General features: G+C 38.9%; 1 protein-coding gene across 11 annotated transcripts in view; it reads left to right on the top strand.

Annotated features, from left to right (window-relative positions):
- The window catches only part of LOC137593845 (MAM domain-containing glycosylphosphatidylinositol anchor protein 1), a 159,270-nt gene that overhangs the window by 114,449 nt on the left and 30,007 nt on the right, over window positions 1-14,814 (top strand). For 10 of the 11 annotated variants that reach the window (XR_011035173.1, XR_011035172.1, XR_011035169.1 and 7 more), the window contains exons 10-15: window positions 3,228-3,494; window positions 3,623-3,771; window positions 9,413-9,593; window positions 9,711-9,734; window positions 11,326-11,478; window positions 11,615-11,776. Coding sequence is in view for 6 of the 11 variants with exons in the window: in XM_068312965.1 (XP_068169066.1) it covers window positions 3,228-3,494; window positions 3,623-3,771; window positions 9,413-9,593; window positions 9,711-9,734; window positions 11,326-11,478; window positions 11,615-11,776 (936 nt within the window). In the remaining 5 variants the exon portion in view is untranslated. The remainder of the gene's footprint in view (window positions 1-3,227; window positions 3,495-3,622; window positions 3,772-9,412; window positions 9,594-9,710; window positions 9,735-11,325; window positions 11,479-11,614; window positions 11,777-14,814) is intronic. The other variant, XM_068312928.1, reaches the window with a different exon arrangement.

Raw genomic sequence — 14,814 nt, 5'->3', positions numbered from 1 at the left:
CAAATGAGAAGCAGAGCGGTGTACAAATAAAACTCATGTGATTGAAACAATTCTAAGATAACTCAAGTGAAACTCATTCCTAAAAGACTTCCACAATTATTATATTTCATACTTAAGATCAGGCTGCAGATTGTAATAATTTCTAATGCAACTCAAACTGAAAATGGAGTTGCACACAAATCATTTCATAACCTTTCCCTTGTTTTTCCTTTCCCATTTTTTTAACCACATTTGTGCTTCAGTTTTTCTTCTCTCTTTATCCTTGCCACCTGTTTCCAAAGTCAGACAGCCATCAGTATGCATATGGGAAGAGGGTATGTGACCATACACTAATCAGTCCATAGGTTTACAGTATAACCTTTGACCACTCTGTGCTGTTGTGGCTGAAGTGTTGGTAACACAACCATTTCAATAGGTCAAAAAACACCCTGCTGTAATTGACAACTTAGATTCTATAAGTCATAGTTGAGGGCTTTATATACTGTATGTTTCGTCGGCATGTGTGGGGGGATCACATTAAAAAAAAGGAACAAGCAACACAAAGCAGAGAAGTAAAATATTATCGTAGTCTCCAGTCTTTTTAGTATGCAGGTGCTTCCTCATGTTCCTCTGACTGGTGTGCAAGCACAGAATAGTAATTTGTGGATTTGGTTTCGCTGTATATTTTTCCTATAGTGAAAAATGAGTGGATAAATGTTATATCAATATATTTTCTTCAAAATTAGATCCAATCTTTGCTGTGATGTTCATGGTCTGGGTTACTGTGATGCAAATAATGAAAATGACTGCAGTGATTTCTGAAAATACAAATTATAAATGTTAAAAATCTTACCTTAAATTCCAGCATATAAACCGCTACCTTTGTTTTTCTCCATATGCTTTGAACCCTACAGTTTAAACAAAAGTCAGGCAGACTGTTGGAAGAGATGATGCGCCACAGAAGACGCTACCGTAGCTTGATTGCTTTTTGAACAGACATTTTGCACATCATGAACACCCTTATTTTGGAAAGCATGTGAAGAAATATGAAATGCAGCTTTTAAGTTAAAGGCACTTGATCTGGCTGTCCAAGTAGGAAACAGAGCTGCTGCAAGTAAGCTTGGTAACGATGAACTGACACGCTGGAGACGGCACTGTTGATTGGCTGTCGTGTTAGTTGCAGGTACTGTTAAAAAAAAAAGAAAAGAAAAAGAAACGGTAGTTAAAAATTTTAAAAATCTTTGTAATTATCTAATGATACAACACCTTAACGCCTGTGGGTTACAGACAGGCACGACCTTTTTATGTACTTTTTTTTTTTCTCTTAAAATGTAGTTGGTGCGGCTTATGTTCAGGTGCACTCAATAGTCCGGTAAATTATGGTAAATTATATAGAACTTTGTATGCAGGGTCAATGTTTTAAAGATGACGATTAACTGGAAATTAGCTTAAAAAATACTGCACTTTAACAACTTCACAAAATAATATATACCAGAACGGAGCGCACTTCCAGATGCTTTCAGCCAATAGAATGGTATCACGTGACTGCCTACTAAAAATCCGCGATGAGGTGGAGTCGCACTCGTTGATGCGCTAACACGCCAGGGAGCAATGTAAATAGGACTTTCTGTGACATCAATAACAAATAGTCTCTGTTCAGTGGCTTGGATTTCATAAACACTTCCTATCAGATTTTCTACATCAAAATGTGTCAATCAGCTTATTGTAATTATAGAAGGTCCTGGTTGAATGTCTCTCAATTATCACTTTCATTAGTGCTACGAAAGGTAACCCTGCTTAGAGATTTCCACATTGTATTCAACACAATAACATCATCTCTCTGTTTCAGTCCATGATTATTAAGCTATCTGTCTCCAGCTCGGCTTTTTAACGTAGTTCATCTTTCCATATCTGTCTAAATTCAAAGCATGACACAAATCTGACTGTAATTATATATCTCGGTCTAGTCATGGTCCTTCACCTCTAGGGGCTTTAACACCAGATCTCATCACTGCTTTGACAGTGCTTCCATTAGCATCTTGTCTATTATCTACATGATTAGTCAGGGGTGAATTAGCTGGCTGCTGATTTGTTGCAGAGTCATTTGGCTGTGTTGTGTCTCAGCTGACCCCAGGGCAACAGCAGCTAGTCAGTCATTAACCGCAGAGCAGCACATGGCTGCTGATAGGTTAATCACAGCTGGTTAGGAAAGTTAAGCAGCAGGGATCGGACTGTGCCTCGTAGACATGGATGATCCCCACTGGCAAAAAACAGCTTCCCCTTGTCAGACGATTTCTCAAAACTCATGTTTTCTGATGCTGAGAGGAATTTACACGAAGGAGAACACCAGTGACTATGTAGTGTGGATGTCAGGGAAGTATCTATATAAAAGTGGCAGGCCTCTCATCTCATCTTTTCTAAACTGTTTATATCTCCATCCCCTTTGTTATGGTGGAGTCGGCTTTTAGAAAATAATATGGGATGATGACTTTTAACATTGAGTGATGTCATCACTGAGAAAATAACTGTCTTTTTATGTTTTACGTGAGGTATCAATGACCACCTCAGGAAGTGGTCAGTAATTGTAAAGTAGAAAAATTAAAAGCAAGTAGAAACAAAGGAACCTTTATGTATAAATCATTATCAATCAATTACTGTCAATAAGAAACTGATTCTACAGCAAAGTCAAATAATAAAAAAATTACAACAGAATTAACCAATTAACCAAAAATTAAAATAAAACAATAAAAAAAAACATTCTTTTAGATTATAAAACTGGTTGTAAATGTACTAAAACATCTGTTTGTGACTTTTTGCCGTGATGAGACGGTTAACTCTGAAGATGCCGGTATGTTTTGAAATGTTTTTTTTACATTTAGATTCATTCAATGAATGAGTCAATTCAGAGACAGTAAAATGATTGATGTGGGAACTTAAATGAATCAATTTAGAACAAATCAGTCTCAGACTGTTATTAAGTCATTGGCCATAATAAATAGTGAATGATAAATGACATGGTTAATGAACGGCATGTGCACACATTCTTGCGATACTATTTTCCTTCTACACCACATGCACTTATATTAATTGGATTATGAGAAGTATTGACTAGAAAAGCAACCATTAGGAATTAATGGACACTCTGTGGCCATCGTTCATTTTGACCATAGAATATAGCAGATTTAACAACCCTCTAGTTTGCAAATGTTTTACCACAAATGGATTAAAGCTCAGAGTTCTCTCTATAGATCCTCCCATAGTGGACCCAGTCTTCCAAGACGTGCGCTCAAGAAACCATCAGATGGTGACTCTCAGGTGTATGATCCTTCGGTCAAATCCACCTCGCCTGACAGACATCCGTTGGTTCCGTAATGGTGACTTCATCCGCATGCCTATGCCTGACCTGAAGGAGACGCCAGAGCTGAAGTTCAAGTTAGAACCCGCCAACAATGGCTCTTATGAGTGCCGAGTCAGTAACAGCGCAGGAATGTCAACATGCACATTTAACGTCTCTGGTAAGAGGACAAGAGACAATGCTCTGTTTTCCCATCTGTGGGAAATAATCTACTTTCTTCTTCCATCAATTTTATATTCAGTATGTGCAGTTACCTTTGTCTAACTCACCCTTTAACTCACCCCACAGCGCAACCATACAATGCTGAGTTCTACTTTGACACACCCAACCCGGTTCGCATCCAAAAAGGAAACAACTACTCTTACAATCTCCAGTGGACACAGAAGGATCCTGAAGCAACAGATCGTATCATTGGCTATTGGGTTAATGTTCGGAAGGTGAGGCACAGTTGTTTAGTTTATACATTATACACACTCACACACATATATGCATTTTATATACAGTATGTATCCATGTATGCACCCATACACTGTCTCTAGTCTGTATATTTGAGGAACATGCAGGTACAAGGCTCAACAAACAGGATCAAATCCTCTTGATGAGTACAGCTGTAACCAGAGCACACTCTGGTCACCTACAGTATGTTTGTTTGTGAGATTTACCTCGATTGAACAGGTTCATGACATCTATCTACAAGAACACACGTACACACACGTCTGTATGTAGTCAAGCATGCAAAACAAACATGGGGCTTTATGAGATCGGAGAGTGTCAAGTAAGTGGAGTTAATCAATAGAAACCTGCGCTGAATTATAACAATGCCATAACCTTCTCTCTTTCCCTCTCCACTCGACTCTAGAGTAATGCAGATTCTTTAAATCATCATTCCTGATGTAATTCTTACACAGATTTCATGATCCCACGGAGAAACTATTGTTTCCAAGGCTCTATCAAAAGGCTTCCAGCAAAACAAAGGCAATAGAATAGAGAGCTAATGCAAATATTTTCATTTTTTTATTCAGCACTCACGGCTAAGAAAAAAACAGTATCCTTTCAGTGCGTGTAGTTTTATTTTTACAAACTTAGAAATTCATTGTCACCTGCATTTTTCAAAGTTGGTTATCCAAGTGCCCCACAATATGCTGGCAATGTGTCCAGGTTCATGCCCTGCCTCTTGCCTGCAGCCAGCAGGGATGACTACAACAACACCCAAGACCCGGAAAGCGTCTGATGTCGAGACCATTATGGTTGACTTGTCTTTAAGTAAATGGATGGATGGATGGATGGAAGGGTTACCCAAGGCTCTATCAGTGCCACTTCAATAAAGAAAGTATAAGCAGGCAGGTTCTGGGGGTTTTTAAGTTTACTCACCTTATCGTGCACCCTTTTCATCGATAACCTCGATATTCTCGCAACGTCCATCACATCAAACCTAGTCTTCTTTCAGAAGATGATGTGTAGATGCAGCGCCTCCATGTTTCCCACAGGTACAGTTATGTATTTATTCAATGACTTTACTGTCATTGCAAGACTTATTTGTTTGATCAGATGGACAGTTACATATTCTTCTACGACGTAAAATAAAAGCCAGAACTCTCAATGTTTCCCCATTAACCAGAATCCAGTCCAGGGAAAGCTCAACTAATTTTTTTTATAGGTTTTAATATTATATTTCACCCTCAAATAATTCATATTTCTATATTTGAGATTTTTCACAAGCCTTTGAGGACTGTCAAATTTGTCATGCAGTCACAGATTTCAGTTTGGATCAGTTTGCATTAAAGTAAATGGCACTTATGAACCCGTTAAGTGAATTTTAATTAACTGATTATACACATGCTCATGGTGATATGCATTTTTTAAATGACGCACGCAACATAAACGTCCAGCTACGTATTTTGAAGTAGGGTGTTTATATAAATACGACATCTATCAGAAGCTGGAGACTCCATCTTTTTTTTTTTTTTTTCCAAAGCATCCTTTCATTGACAACTAGCTTGCGATAGAAGACAAAAGACAATATTGTGAATTATATACAACATGTTGAAGGTTCCTCCATATATTCATGGTGTGTATTAGGACAGTGGGCCAAGGAGTGCATAGTCTGCTGGCTTGGCTTTGTGCAGATGAATAGCTATTTCAACTCCTTCTTCAAGGCTTGGCAGCTTACCTCATTAAGTGAGACTTAACAGGGAGACAGACAATGAGTTCTGGCCCTTCCAAGATTCATATTTGATTAGATGCCTTAGCTCTATGAAAGTTTTTCACTCGACTGCTCCCTTGTCCTCTGTTCCTCCACCACTAATTTGGTATCTTCATCATACATGGGTTCCATTTTTTTCCCATTTCCTCATCGCTTTCAGTCGTGCTCCTCTTTCTCCCTCTCTTTCACCGCCTCTCTCCCGTCTCCATTTCAGCACTTAGGTTGTGTGTTCTAAGTGCAGACTTAATGACATTTAGTGTTGGGGTGAACCGTGTCAATTGAAACAGTGCTGATAAATAGTTGCTGCGGGTTGTTGTGCTGACAGCCTTAAAATAATGAGTTGCATTAGGTGGCAGTTTAGGATTTCTTAAATGTTGTTAAATTTTAATTTAATTTCAAGGCATGCTTTTATATGTCTCACAGAGCAGCAAAACGGAGACAGGGAGGGATAGAAGAGAGGCAGAGGCTGACAGAGAGTAAGGAAATGAAGAAAGGAGTTCAAAAAAGAAGAAAAATAGGATGCAAATGAAAGAAAAACAGCAAACCTCAGTGGTCCTCTCAACTATTAAATAGAGTAGGAGAACATTCAAATGTAATGCGTTCAGTTTCACAAGCTATCTATTTCAGCAACACTTTCTCCAGCTCATCCTCTTAAAGTCTTGACAGTCTATCTTTTTTAACACATAGAAAATGATGTAGGAGCTCTCAAGGGAGACGTGCAGACACAGAAAGGAATAAAAAGGAGACTCAAATCAGTTCATGTAGATGGATAGATGGATGGATGGATAGATAGATAGATAGATAGATAGATATTTTTGTAGAGCACCACTTTTCATTGCAGACCTGAGCACATGGATATATCCATGTCTGCTTGCTTTTTGTTTATCAATGACGGGGTGTTATTTGTCATGTGACTCATGTATATTAATATGTCTTTGTACCTACATGAGATACACAAGAATGCAACCCCCCTCGCCACCCGCCCCTTTTATTTCTATTAACATGTGCATGTGTGTGTGTGTGTGTGTGTGTGTGTGTGTGTGTGTGTGTGTGTGTGTGTGGCAGGCAGGGCTGTTTCACTGCCAAGCTATGAAATCCCTTTTTTACACTCGTTGATTTGGTTTTGTTCTCCCTGCAGGGGGTTTCCCTCTGAAGGAGTTAATGGCTCTGACAAGCCCTCCTCCTTCATCAAGCTGTCCTTACAGGTCTTTCCCTCACACCACAACCACCACCCCTTTGACTTCTTAAATGAACACTTTGTGAGAGATAATTAACAAGTGAATAAGATGCACCCTTTTGTAGCTTACTTCAGAAATTAAACTGTCATCAGCGTTTTCAGTCACCATCCAGAGACTTGCTATCGTATGACCGTATCGTGTCATATGGTCATGATTTCAATCTGCAAAGCCATCACGGGTGGCGAAAACACAGCGGTCACTCCTCCCTCATTACTACCACTGTGGGTGGCGAGGCCCTGGGCCCTAGTTGTTGATTGGTGGAAATAACAGGTTCTCCATAGAGCTTTTAAAATAATATTGTGTGGTTTTCAGCCTTCTGTGCTTCAGAAATAGGCTGTATGTATGCCTCAAACAGTAATTGCACCAATTGACATAACATACCAGAGCAAAATGTAATCATTCTACTGTAAACCACAAATACATATCTGCTTTTCTTTTTCATCCCAAAGTTTCACTCTTTTCTTTGTTTTGTTTGTTTTGACTTCTATCTTTTCAGCTCGTCTGTACGTGAAATGTATTGATCACGGTGATGCAACACCTGGGGTCTTTGTGTGAGTGAAAAGGTTGACCAACACACGTCCCCTGAGATTAAACATAGTCATGATGAATTTGAACTGTGCTTGAATCAGATATATGAAATACTTTTGTAGGTAGGCAGACCCACTCATATTAATATTCAAATGTATTATAAGTGTTCTCAAAACTTTGAAATTATATTCAAATGAGCACAAAGGGTTGTCCAAGCACAATCATACAGACATATAGCTCACATGCATAGATAATGATTGTTCACGTAAGCTCATCCAGTATCAGGGAGCTGCTGGATCACTCAAGAAAGAGGTCCATTAAAAGATAACAAAACCTTACACTCCTTAGTGTTTGAACAAGCCAACGCTCATCATGTTAATCCAAATCCGAATGCTCTCTCACTCTCACACACACATACACTTACTTTCTCTCACACACACATACACTCACTTTCTCTCACACACACGTGCACACACTTTTAAAATGTGATTTTATTATTAACGTTTTTTTCATTTTCCCACAAACTTTAAACAGGACCACAACAAGTTTGTGCGCATATTTGAGAGCCTTGGCTGTGCAGGATGAAAGCACATTCAGCTCACTTCTAAAGCTCTGACTCCTGAGTGTTTTTAACATATCTCCCTTTCCTAACAGTTCATGCATTTTACATGAGGGCAGTTTTCTTCTTGCTATATTTCACATAATTATGCATATGCTGTACGAGCAGAGTAAATGTTTATCTGGATGAATTGCAGCATAGGTCGGTGTTAAAAGAGGCATAATAAATACATGCATATATTTTCCTTATCAAAAATAAATGTAAGAATACCCATATCCATAATTAATTTACAATAGAACCCTTTATTCAAACAACAAGGGAATTAATATAATTGTCCTATAAACATCTTTACACTCATGGTGCATATGGAGTCCACAGATTTTTTTAAAAGATAGTTTGAATGCTCACCATGTTCTGCAAACACCATTCACACACAACTTGGCACATTCAAATACATGTATACACATACACATATATGAAATGACACACAAATGCATAAAACGCTTCTGCTGCATGCATTACCTGATAATAGAATGCTGTGGGTGTGCTAAGGTGTTATGGTGGAGTGGTTGACCTAATGCATTACATTCAGCTCACTGCCAGGTCTTTAAGTAGCTGGGATTAGAGGCAGATACACAGCTAATGGATCCTTCTCTCTGTGGGTGGAATAACACACCAATAGGTGCATTAGAAGCAGTGCTAACAAAAACATCTCTGATTTAACTTTTAAAAAGGAGCACACAGATAGACTGGATAAAATCGTATTCACATTTAATGCTTTGTTGATGGTCAACCAAAATATTTAATAGATAGGGATATCACTTTGTTGGGTTGTGCATTGTTTTTATTGTAAATCATTTAATGGAGAACGTGGAAGTGTGTCTTTTAGTTGAACAGTTAGTTATATTTATTGAGTGGTGCAAATCATGTTTGAATTTATAATATTACATACATAAACACTCGAGCAAATTTTTTTGTTATTGAGAAAAGACAACATGATATGAATCTTTGGACAGCTGTTCAAATTTACGGTTCAGAGAATAATCAAATCATTAAAAAAAAGATCTTGTAATACAGTTTGGACTCGTGTCTCTATTTTATTATCTATTAGTCTACTGTCAGTGCTGCTGTAGTGAAACCCCTCCAGATGGGAGATAAGCTGAAGTTTTATGTTGTTCCCAAGGGTGAGCTTCCTTTCACTTAGTTGTCTTGGTCTTACTGAAAGTTTTAATGTCTGGGGATGTCAACATAAACTGGTACATCTGAGGGTAACAGCAAAAGAGATGATGGGAGGCATGCTTAATGGAAGTAAGCCTCCATATGTGCCACTTGCTGTGCCTCTCAGTCAAATTTACAGTGTTTTTCATATGTATTTTTGTAACACACGTGTGTGTGTGTGTGTGTGTGTGTGTGTGTGTGTGTGTGTGTGTGTGTGTGTGTGTGTGTGTGTGTGTGTGTGTGTGTGTGTGTGTGTGTGTGTGTGTGTGTGTGTGTGTGTGTGTGTGTGTGTGTGTGTGTGTGTGTGTGTGTGTTTGCCTGGATTAATCTAGAATAAGCAGAGCCTGCTGTCGAAACAAATAGACCTGAAGGGTAAAGAACCAGAGAAGGGTGTGCTGCTGTCCCACACCATATCCGATTTGAGGATCCCTCTGTCGTACGAGGTCCGACTGGCTCCCATCACCACCTACAGCACTGGAGACTACATCAGTCGTATTATACAGTATTCAGAACGTGAGTTTTATTCACAACTAATTCTGAAGAAAGTACTGTTATAATCAGTATATGTCGTTCTTAATAGTTGTTGTTGTTTTAGACATGTCAGTGCTAATCAGTATTACTTTCTTACAGCCTACACCTACCCAAGACCTTCAGGTAAGACTTCCTTCCAAACAACCGTCCTCTGCTGTCCCACATTACACTACGCATTTGTGCACTTGTGGTTCGAGACCGGATTGATGACAACGTGGTGAAGTTAGGCAGATGGGTTGCATTTTATCTCAAACTAATGTTGCATGTATGCTGCGAGCAAAGGTTTTCAAGGTAAAAATTGCTATGAACGTCTTCTCTCCAAAATAAATTTCCTTCCTAGAGAGGAAATGAGATAACAGTGAGATTTAAGACAGCAACAGTTGTAAATGATGGATTGAAATATTAAAACTAAGTCTAACTAAGTGGTGAAATAACGTCTGTCCCTCTCGGTTTGCTCCTGTTTATCTGTATTCCTAACCCTGCTTTATCCTTGCATGTCATCCTTTCTATTTCATTCAATTGCATCGTGTCTATTTTATTCATTAAGAGATGCGCAGCGTTTTTTCTGGCAGGAGTGGCAGTTGGCTCCGCCAGTTTGAGACAATTAAAACAACAGCAGATTGGAACAGACTGCAAGAACAACAGTGCAAATTGAACGCAGCGCATGTAGTGGAGCATTGTGTGAATAGTAATAGAGTGACTTGCTGCAATACGCGTGCTCACAAGCCATCCTCATGGGGGGCATGAGCCATATGCATCTGTAGCAGGCTTTGTGATTGTCCAGGAAGACTAGACACTGAATCTGTCAGCTTTTCATTGCTCTAGTGCTCACTTGCTTGGATTTTCATTTGTTCAGTGAATCTCTGATATTTACCAAAGCATCCAGATGGGCTGATGAAGGTGACACGACTGTAGAGGAAAGTCTGGCTCTCTCTGACTCAACAAGAGTCATGAGCATCAATGATACAGACACTGCCCTCAAAAAAATATTTTACTGAATTTTTATTATCATAAAGCTAAAATTGTGATTCCTTAAGATAAAAACGCACAAATTGAACATAACATGTTGTGGTAGGCAGATAATATAAAATGGGGAAGATGGTGTCCACAATAATCTATTTATTGACATTATAAATTTCAAAAATGCTTTTAGTAAGAGCCTCTTTCCATAGAGTTCACCACAATACTAACTCCTGCATCTTGTGAATATCAGTCTGTGTTTTCTCCTTTTGGGGTGATGGTATGTTCCTACAATAAAACGTTTGATTGGGATGTTTTGTACGTTATTGTTTTGTTTTTGACTGTGGATGTGGAATCACCTAATTGTAGTTTACTTGACTTTAAATTTTATGTACGGGGGGAGGCAAACATGGAAAAGTGCATTGTACGGTATGTGTGAAGCACTTCTGTTTTCACAATCCCTGCCTCCGACATTATGCCTATCACTGTCAGTAATTGGCTGTCCACTCGTCTCTTTTGAAGTACATATTAGAGATTATTCAGCTACTTTGTTACCATTAATTTCCTGGGAAAAGTGGTTTAAAAACACTTTGGTTCACCTATAGTTTGTGCCACCAGCTGGATATTGATCATTCATCTAATGTGTTTTTCTCACTTGTTTTTTTCTACCCAACTCTCTCTCTCTCTCTCTCACACACACACACACACACACACACACACACACACACACACACACACACACACACACACACAGACCATGTGTGCGGCTTTGAAGATGATCGTATCTGTGGTTTCTCTCAAGACCGGAGTGATGTTTTTGATTGGACGAGGCAGAATCACCTGACCCAGAATCCCAAACGGTCTGCCAACACCGGCCCAGAAACTGACCGCAGCGGAACAAAGGAGGGTGAGAAAATGATTTAATATTTTAAAATTTGGATTCCGCTATGGTGAAACAACAGACCCTTTGCCTGAATATAGGAACATAGAATATGCCTCACGTTGAAGGTTCTGGTGACGTGTCTTTGTCTTTGTGGTTTCAGGGTATTACATGTACATTGAGGCGTCACGGCCCCGTGTTCAAGGAGACAAAGCCCGTCTACTTTCACCACTTTTTAATGTGACCTCAGTCAGGGGTCCCAAGGGCTCCGGAAGAGTCCCTTACTGTGTCTCCTTCTACTACCACATGAAGGGCAAACATATTGGTGAGTGCTACAGCAGAGATTGATGCTCATGAACACACACACACACACACACACACACACACTCTTACACCGCTTGTCACATGTAATCATCCATAGATACATAGTGGCATGTTGAGACTGTGTTCACACTTGTATCAAAGTACACTTATCACTCGGTAACTATCAACAGCTGAACTGCGCATGACTGTCCCTTGTAAAATTTGACAGCTATAACAATCATGTAAGTGCGTGTGAGTGTGTATTTGTGCAAGAGTGCAAGAGAAGAGGACATTACTAACAATCAGATTGTATGCCTTCTTGTGTGCCTTCTTGTGTTGGGAGCTAGCTGAAAGGGGCATGTGGGTGTGGGTGTGTGATTTATTGTTGTGGCAAGACACAATCAGTCATTTGAAGGAGCTGTTCATCATAATATGCTCTGTCACACTGGTGGAATGCATACATCTTGTGGCCTTCACACCTGCACACACACTTTTACGCACAGCCACATGCACACCGTGCAACCATGGATTTCCACAAAATACAAATAATAAAGCTCGCAAATAAATGAACTCATACCTACATTTATTTACAGGGACATGCACACATGCATGCTCAACATTAATTTATGTGTCCAAAGCACAAGCGTGCAAAGCTTCAATGGAACATTTGTTACAATTCGACCTGCCCTGCCAACTAAGGATGCAATAGTTTATTAAGGGACATAGTGTTTGTCCGCATTTGTCTCTGTTTGGACATGTATGCATGCTTGTGTAAGACCATGCATTAAATGTGACACTTGAACTAAAGTAGAGCTGTACAGATTTTCTGCACACATTCATTGTCCCCATGAGGTGAAACTTATGAGGACAATGTTAGTCTTCAATTTGGTAAGTGTAACATTCTTAACGGAAAAACCCACTACTTCAGTAAATGAACATTAAGGGGCTTCAGTATCAGAAAAAGCTATGTGTGGCCTCAAATGGAGAGAATATATCTCTCAATTAAGGAAAATGAGGTTGACAGCATCGTCGAACTGAATTTAAACCTTATATGAAATGTAAATTATTTTCCAAAGAAATTCTATGGAAATATTTCAAGTAATTATGTGTAATATATTAAACATACTGATCTGCAATGTATAAGAAATAATCATGTCCAACACTTTAAGATTCTGTGATTCTTTTATGTTCACATATTTAATTTTTTTTTATTTTTTTTTTTTGCGTGTGTCTGGTTTAACGGATGGAAATAATTCCTGATTAAATCCCTTTCCAGAGCTACTTCAAAATTTAAAAGGCTCCAACCTGCCACATGCCCAACTTTCAAACCATGATTCATGAAAATCTGTTAAATACTTTGTGTCTTATCCCTCCTAAAAGTCAGATAAACAACCAGCAGATGGAAATATAAGCTCCTTGTTGGTGGAGGTAATGTGTGGTAAAATGTATGGGGGTTTTTTTAATCTCTGCATATTTACTTCACATTTCATGTATTTTCCTTGTGCCTCTCTCTACTCTATTTTCTTCTTTTTATGACAATTTAAAGTAAGTTTATGAGTGATATGTTGTAGATGTGGTGAAGTTTGCTTAGAAGTCTTGTAGCATTTAGACAAGACAATACCATATCAGTCATACAGTGCCTCCTCACAATTAGTACATTCTGCTACCATTTACGCCCAGCTCTGGAACATGTCCTCCCTCAATTTACTCTGTTGTTCCCCCAGTCTGTTCCAATCTGTCATCTCTTTAATTGCCTTACCTTGGCAGATCTCACACTCCTGCCAGGGAGACACAGTGTGACTCTTAATGACGAAAAGAGACAAGATGAAGACAAGACCGAGGGTGTCAGTGAGGGGAGAGATGAGACGAAAGGAGTGAGGGGAGTGAGAAGATCGCCAAGCTTCTGAGAGAAAAAAAGAGGGTTAATGAAGTCAGTGAGGGAGGGAGGCGGTCGGGGGGGGGGGGTGCTAAAAGGGCTCGTCATGTTGAAATTCCTTAGATACTTCACCACAAAGCCATTTCAGGAAACTCTGGTTAAATGTCATTCTTATACGATCAACACATTGCATGTAAACAATGTTGTAATTACACTGTCGTGTCAATATAATACTGGTGAAAATACTTTCTTAGGATTCTGCAAGGTGATGATAAACTCTTTGACTTTACAGTACATTTGTATGTGAAACAGGCTGACACTGAAGATAATGATCACCTGATGTGATTCTGTTGATCACCTTTACCTGTTTCTCTTTGATTTTGCTAACAGGAACAACAACAAATAATTAGTTTATGTTGGTATTTGTTAGTATTTTAGACTGGCTCAGATTTATATAGTACCATTAGTTTACTTGGATTCTTGGATATTGTTCACTCCAGTGTGATGGAGAATAAATATGAGTTTGAGCTTACTCAAGTACTGTCCCTATGTGTGTTGTTTTGTATTATACCTACATTTAAAAAATACTTACAGTAATTATTTTGTTATGAGGACATGTGCAGACCTGTATTGAAAACGGTTTCAGTATGACAAGTTCACACTGAAACCATTTTAAGAGGAGTGAAATCACCAATATTAATTTCCCGTAGGGGATATTATTTTTCCACTGCAGTGTTGTGTTTTTTTTATTGTTGGTCACACATGTGTATATAAAACACACACACACACACACACACACACACACACACACACACACACACACACACACACACACACACACACCTGTAAGGGGCCTGTAAACAATCAGAGGATAAGAAGTTGAGAAGCCCCCAGCCCAGGACCTGTTGGACTGAGCCACTGCTGCCCAAAAAAATATGGAATGCTTCATGAAGTTGCATGTCATGGTGACTTTTATTTTATTTTATACCTAATCATTAATGCAACATGTCTTTAATTTATTTACTTTCACCATACACTACTCTTTAAAATGGACTTTTAACTCTAAACATTCAACTTTATTTTCTCTTGTGTTATTTAGACACTTTCTCTTCCCTCCATGTTGAAACAATGGTGTGAGAGGGGGCTCCAAAAAGTGCCTTTATGAATGGAAAAAACTGTTGCAA

Source organism: Antennarius striatus, chromosome 1 (genome assembly GCF_040054535.1).
Source record: "Antennarius striatus isolate MH-2024 chromosome 1, ASM4005453v1, whole genome shotgun sequence".
Lineage (NCBI taxonomy): Eukaryota > Metazoa > Chordata > Actinopteri > Lophiiformes > Antennariidae > Antennarius > Antennarius striatus.
Note: the sequence above shows the minus strand (reverse complement) of the source record. Positions and strands in the feature narration are given on the sequence as shown.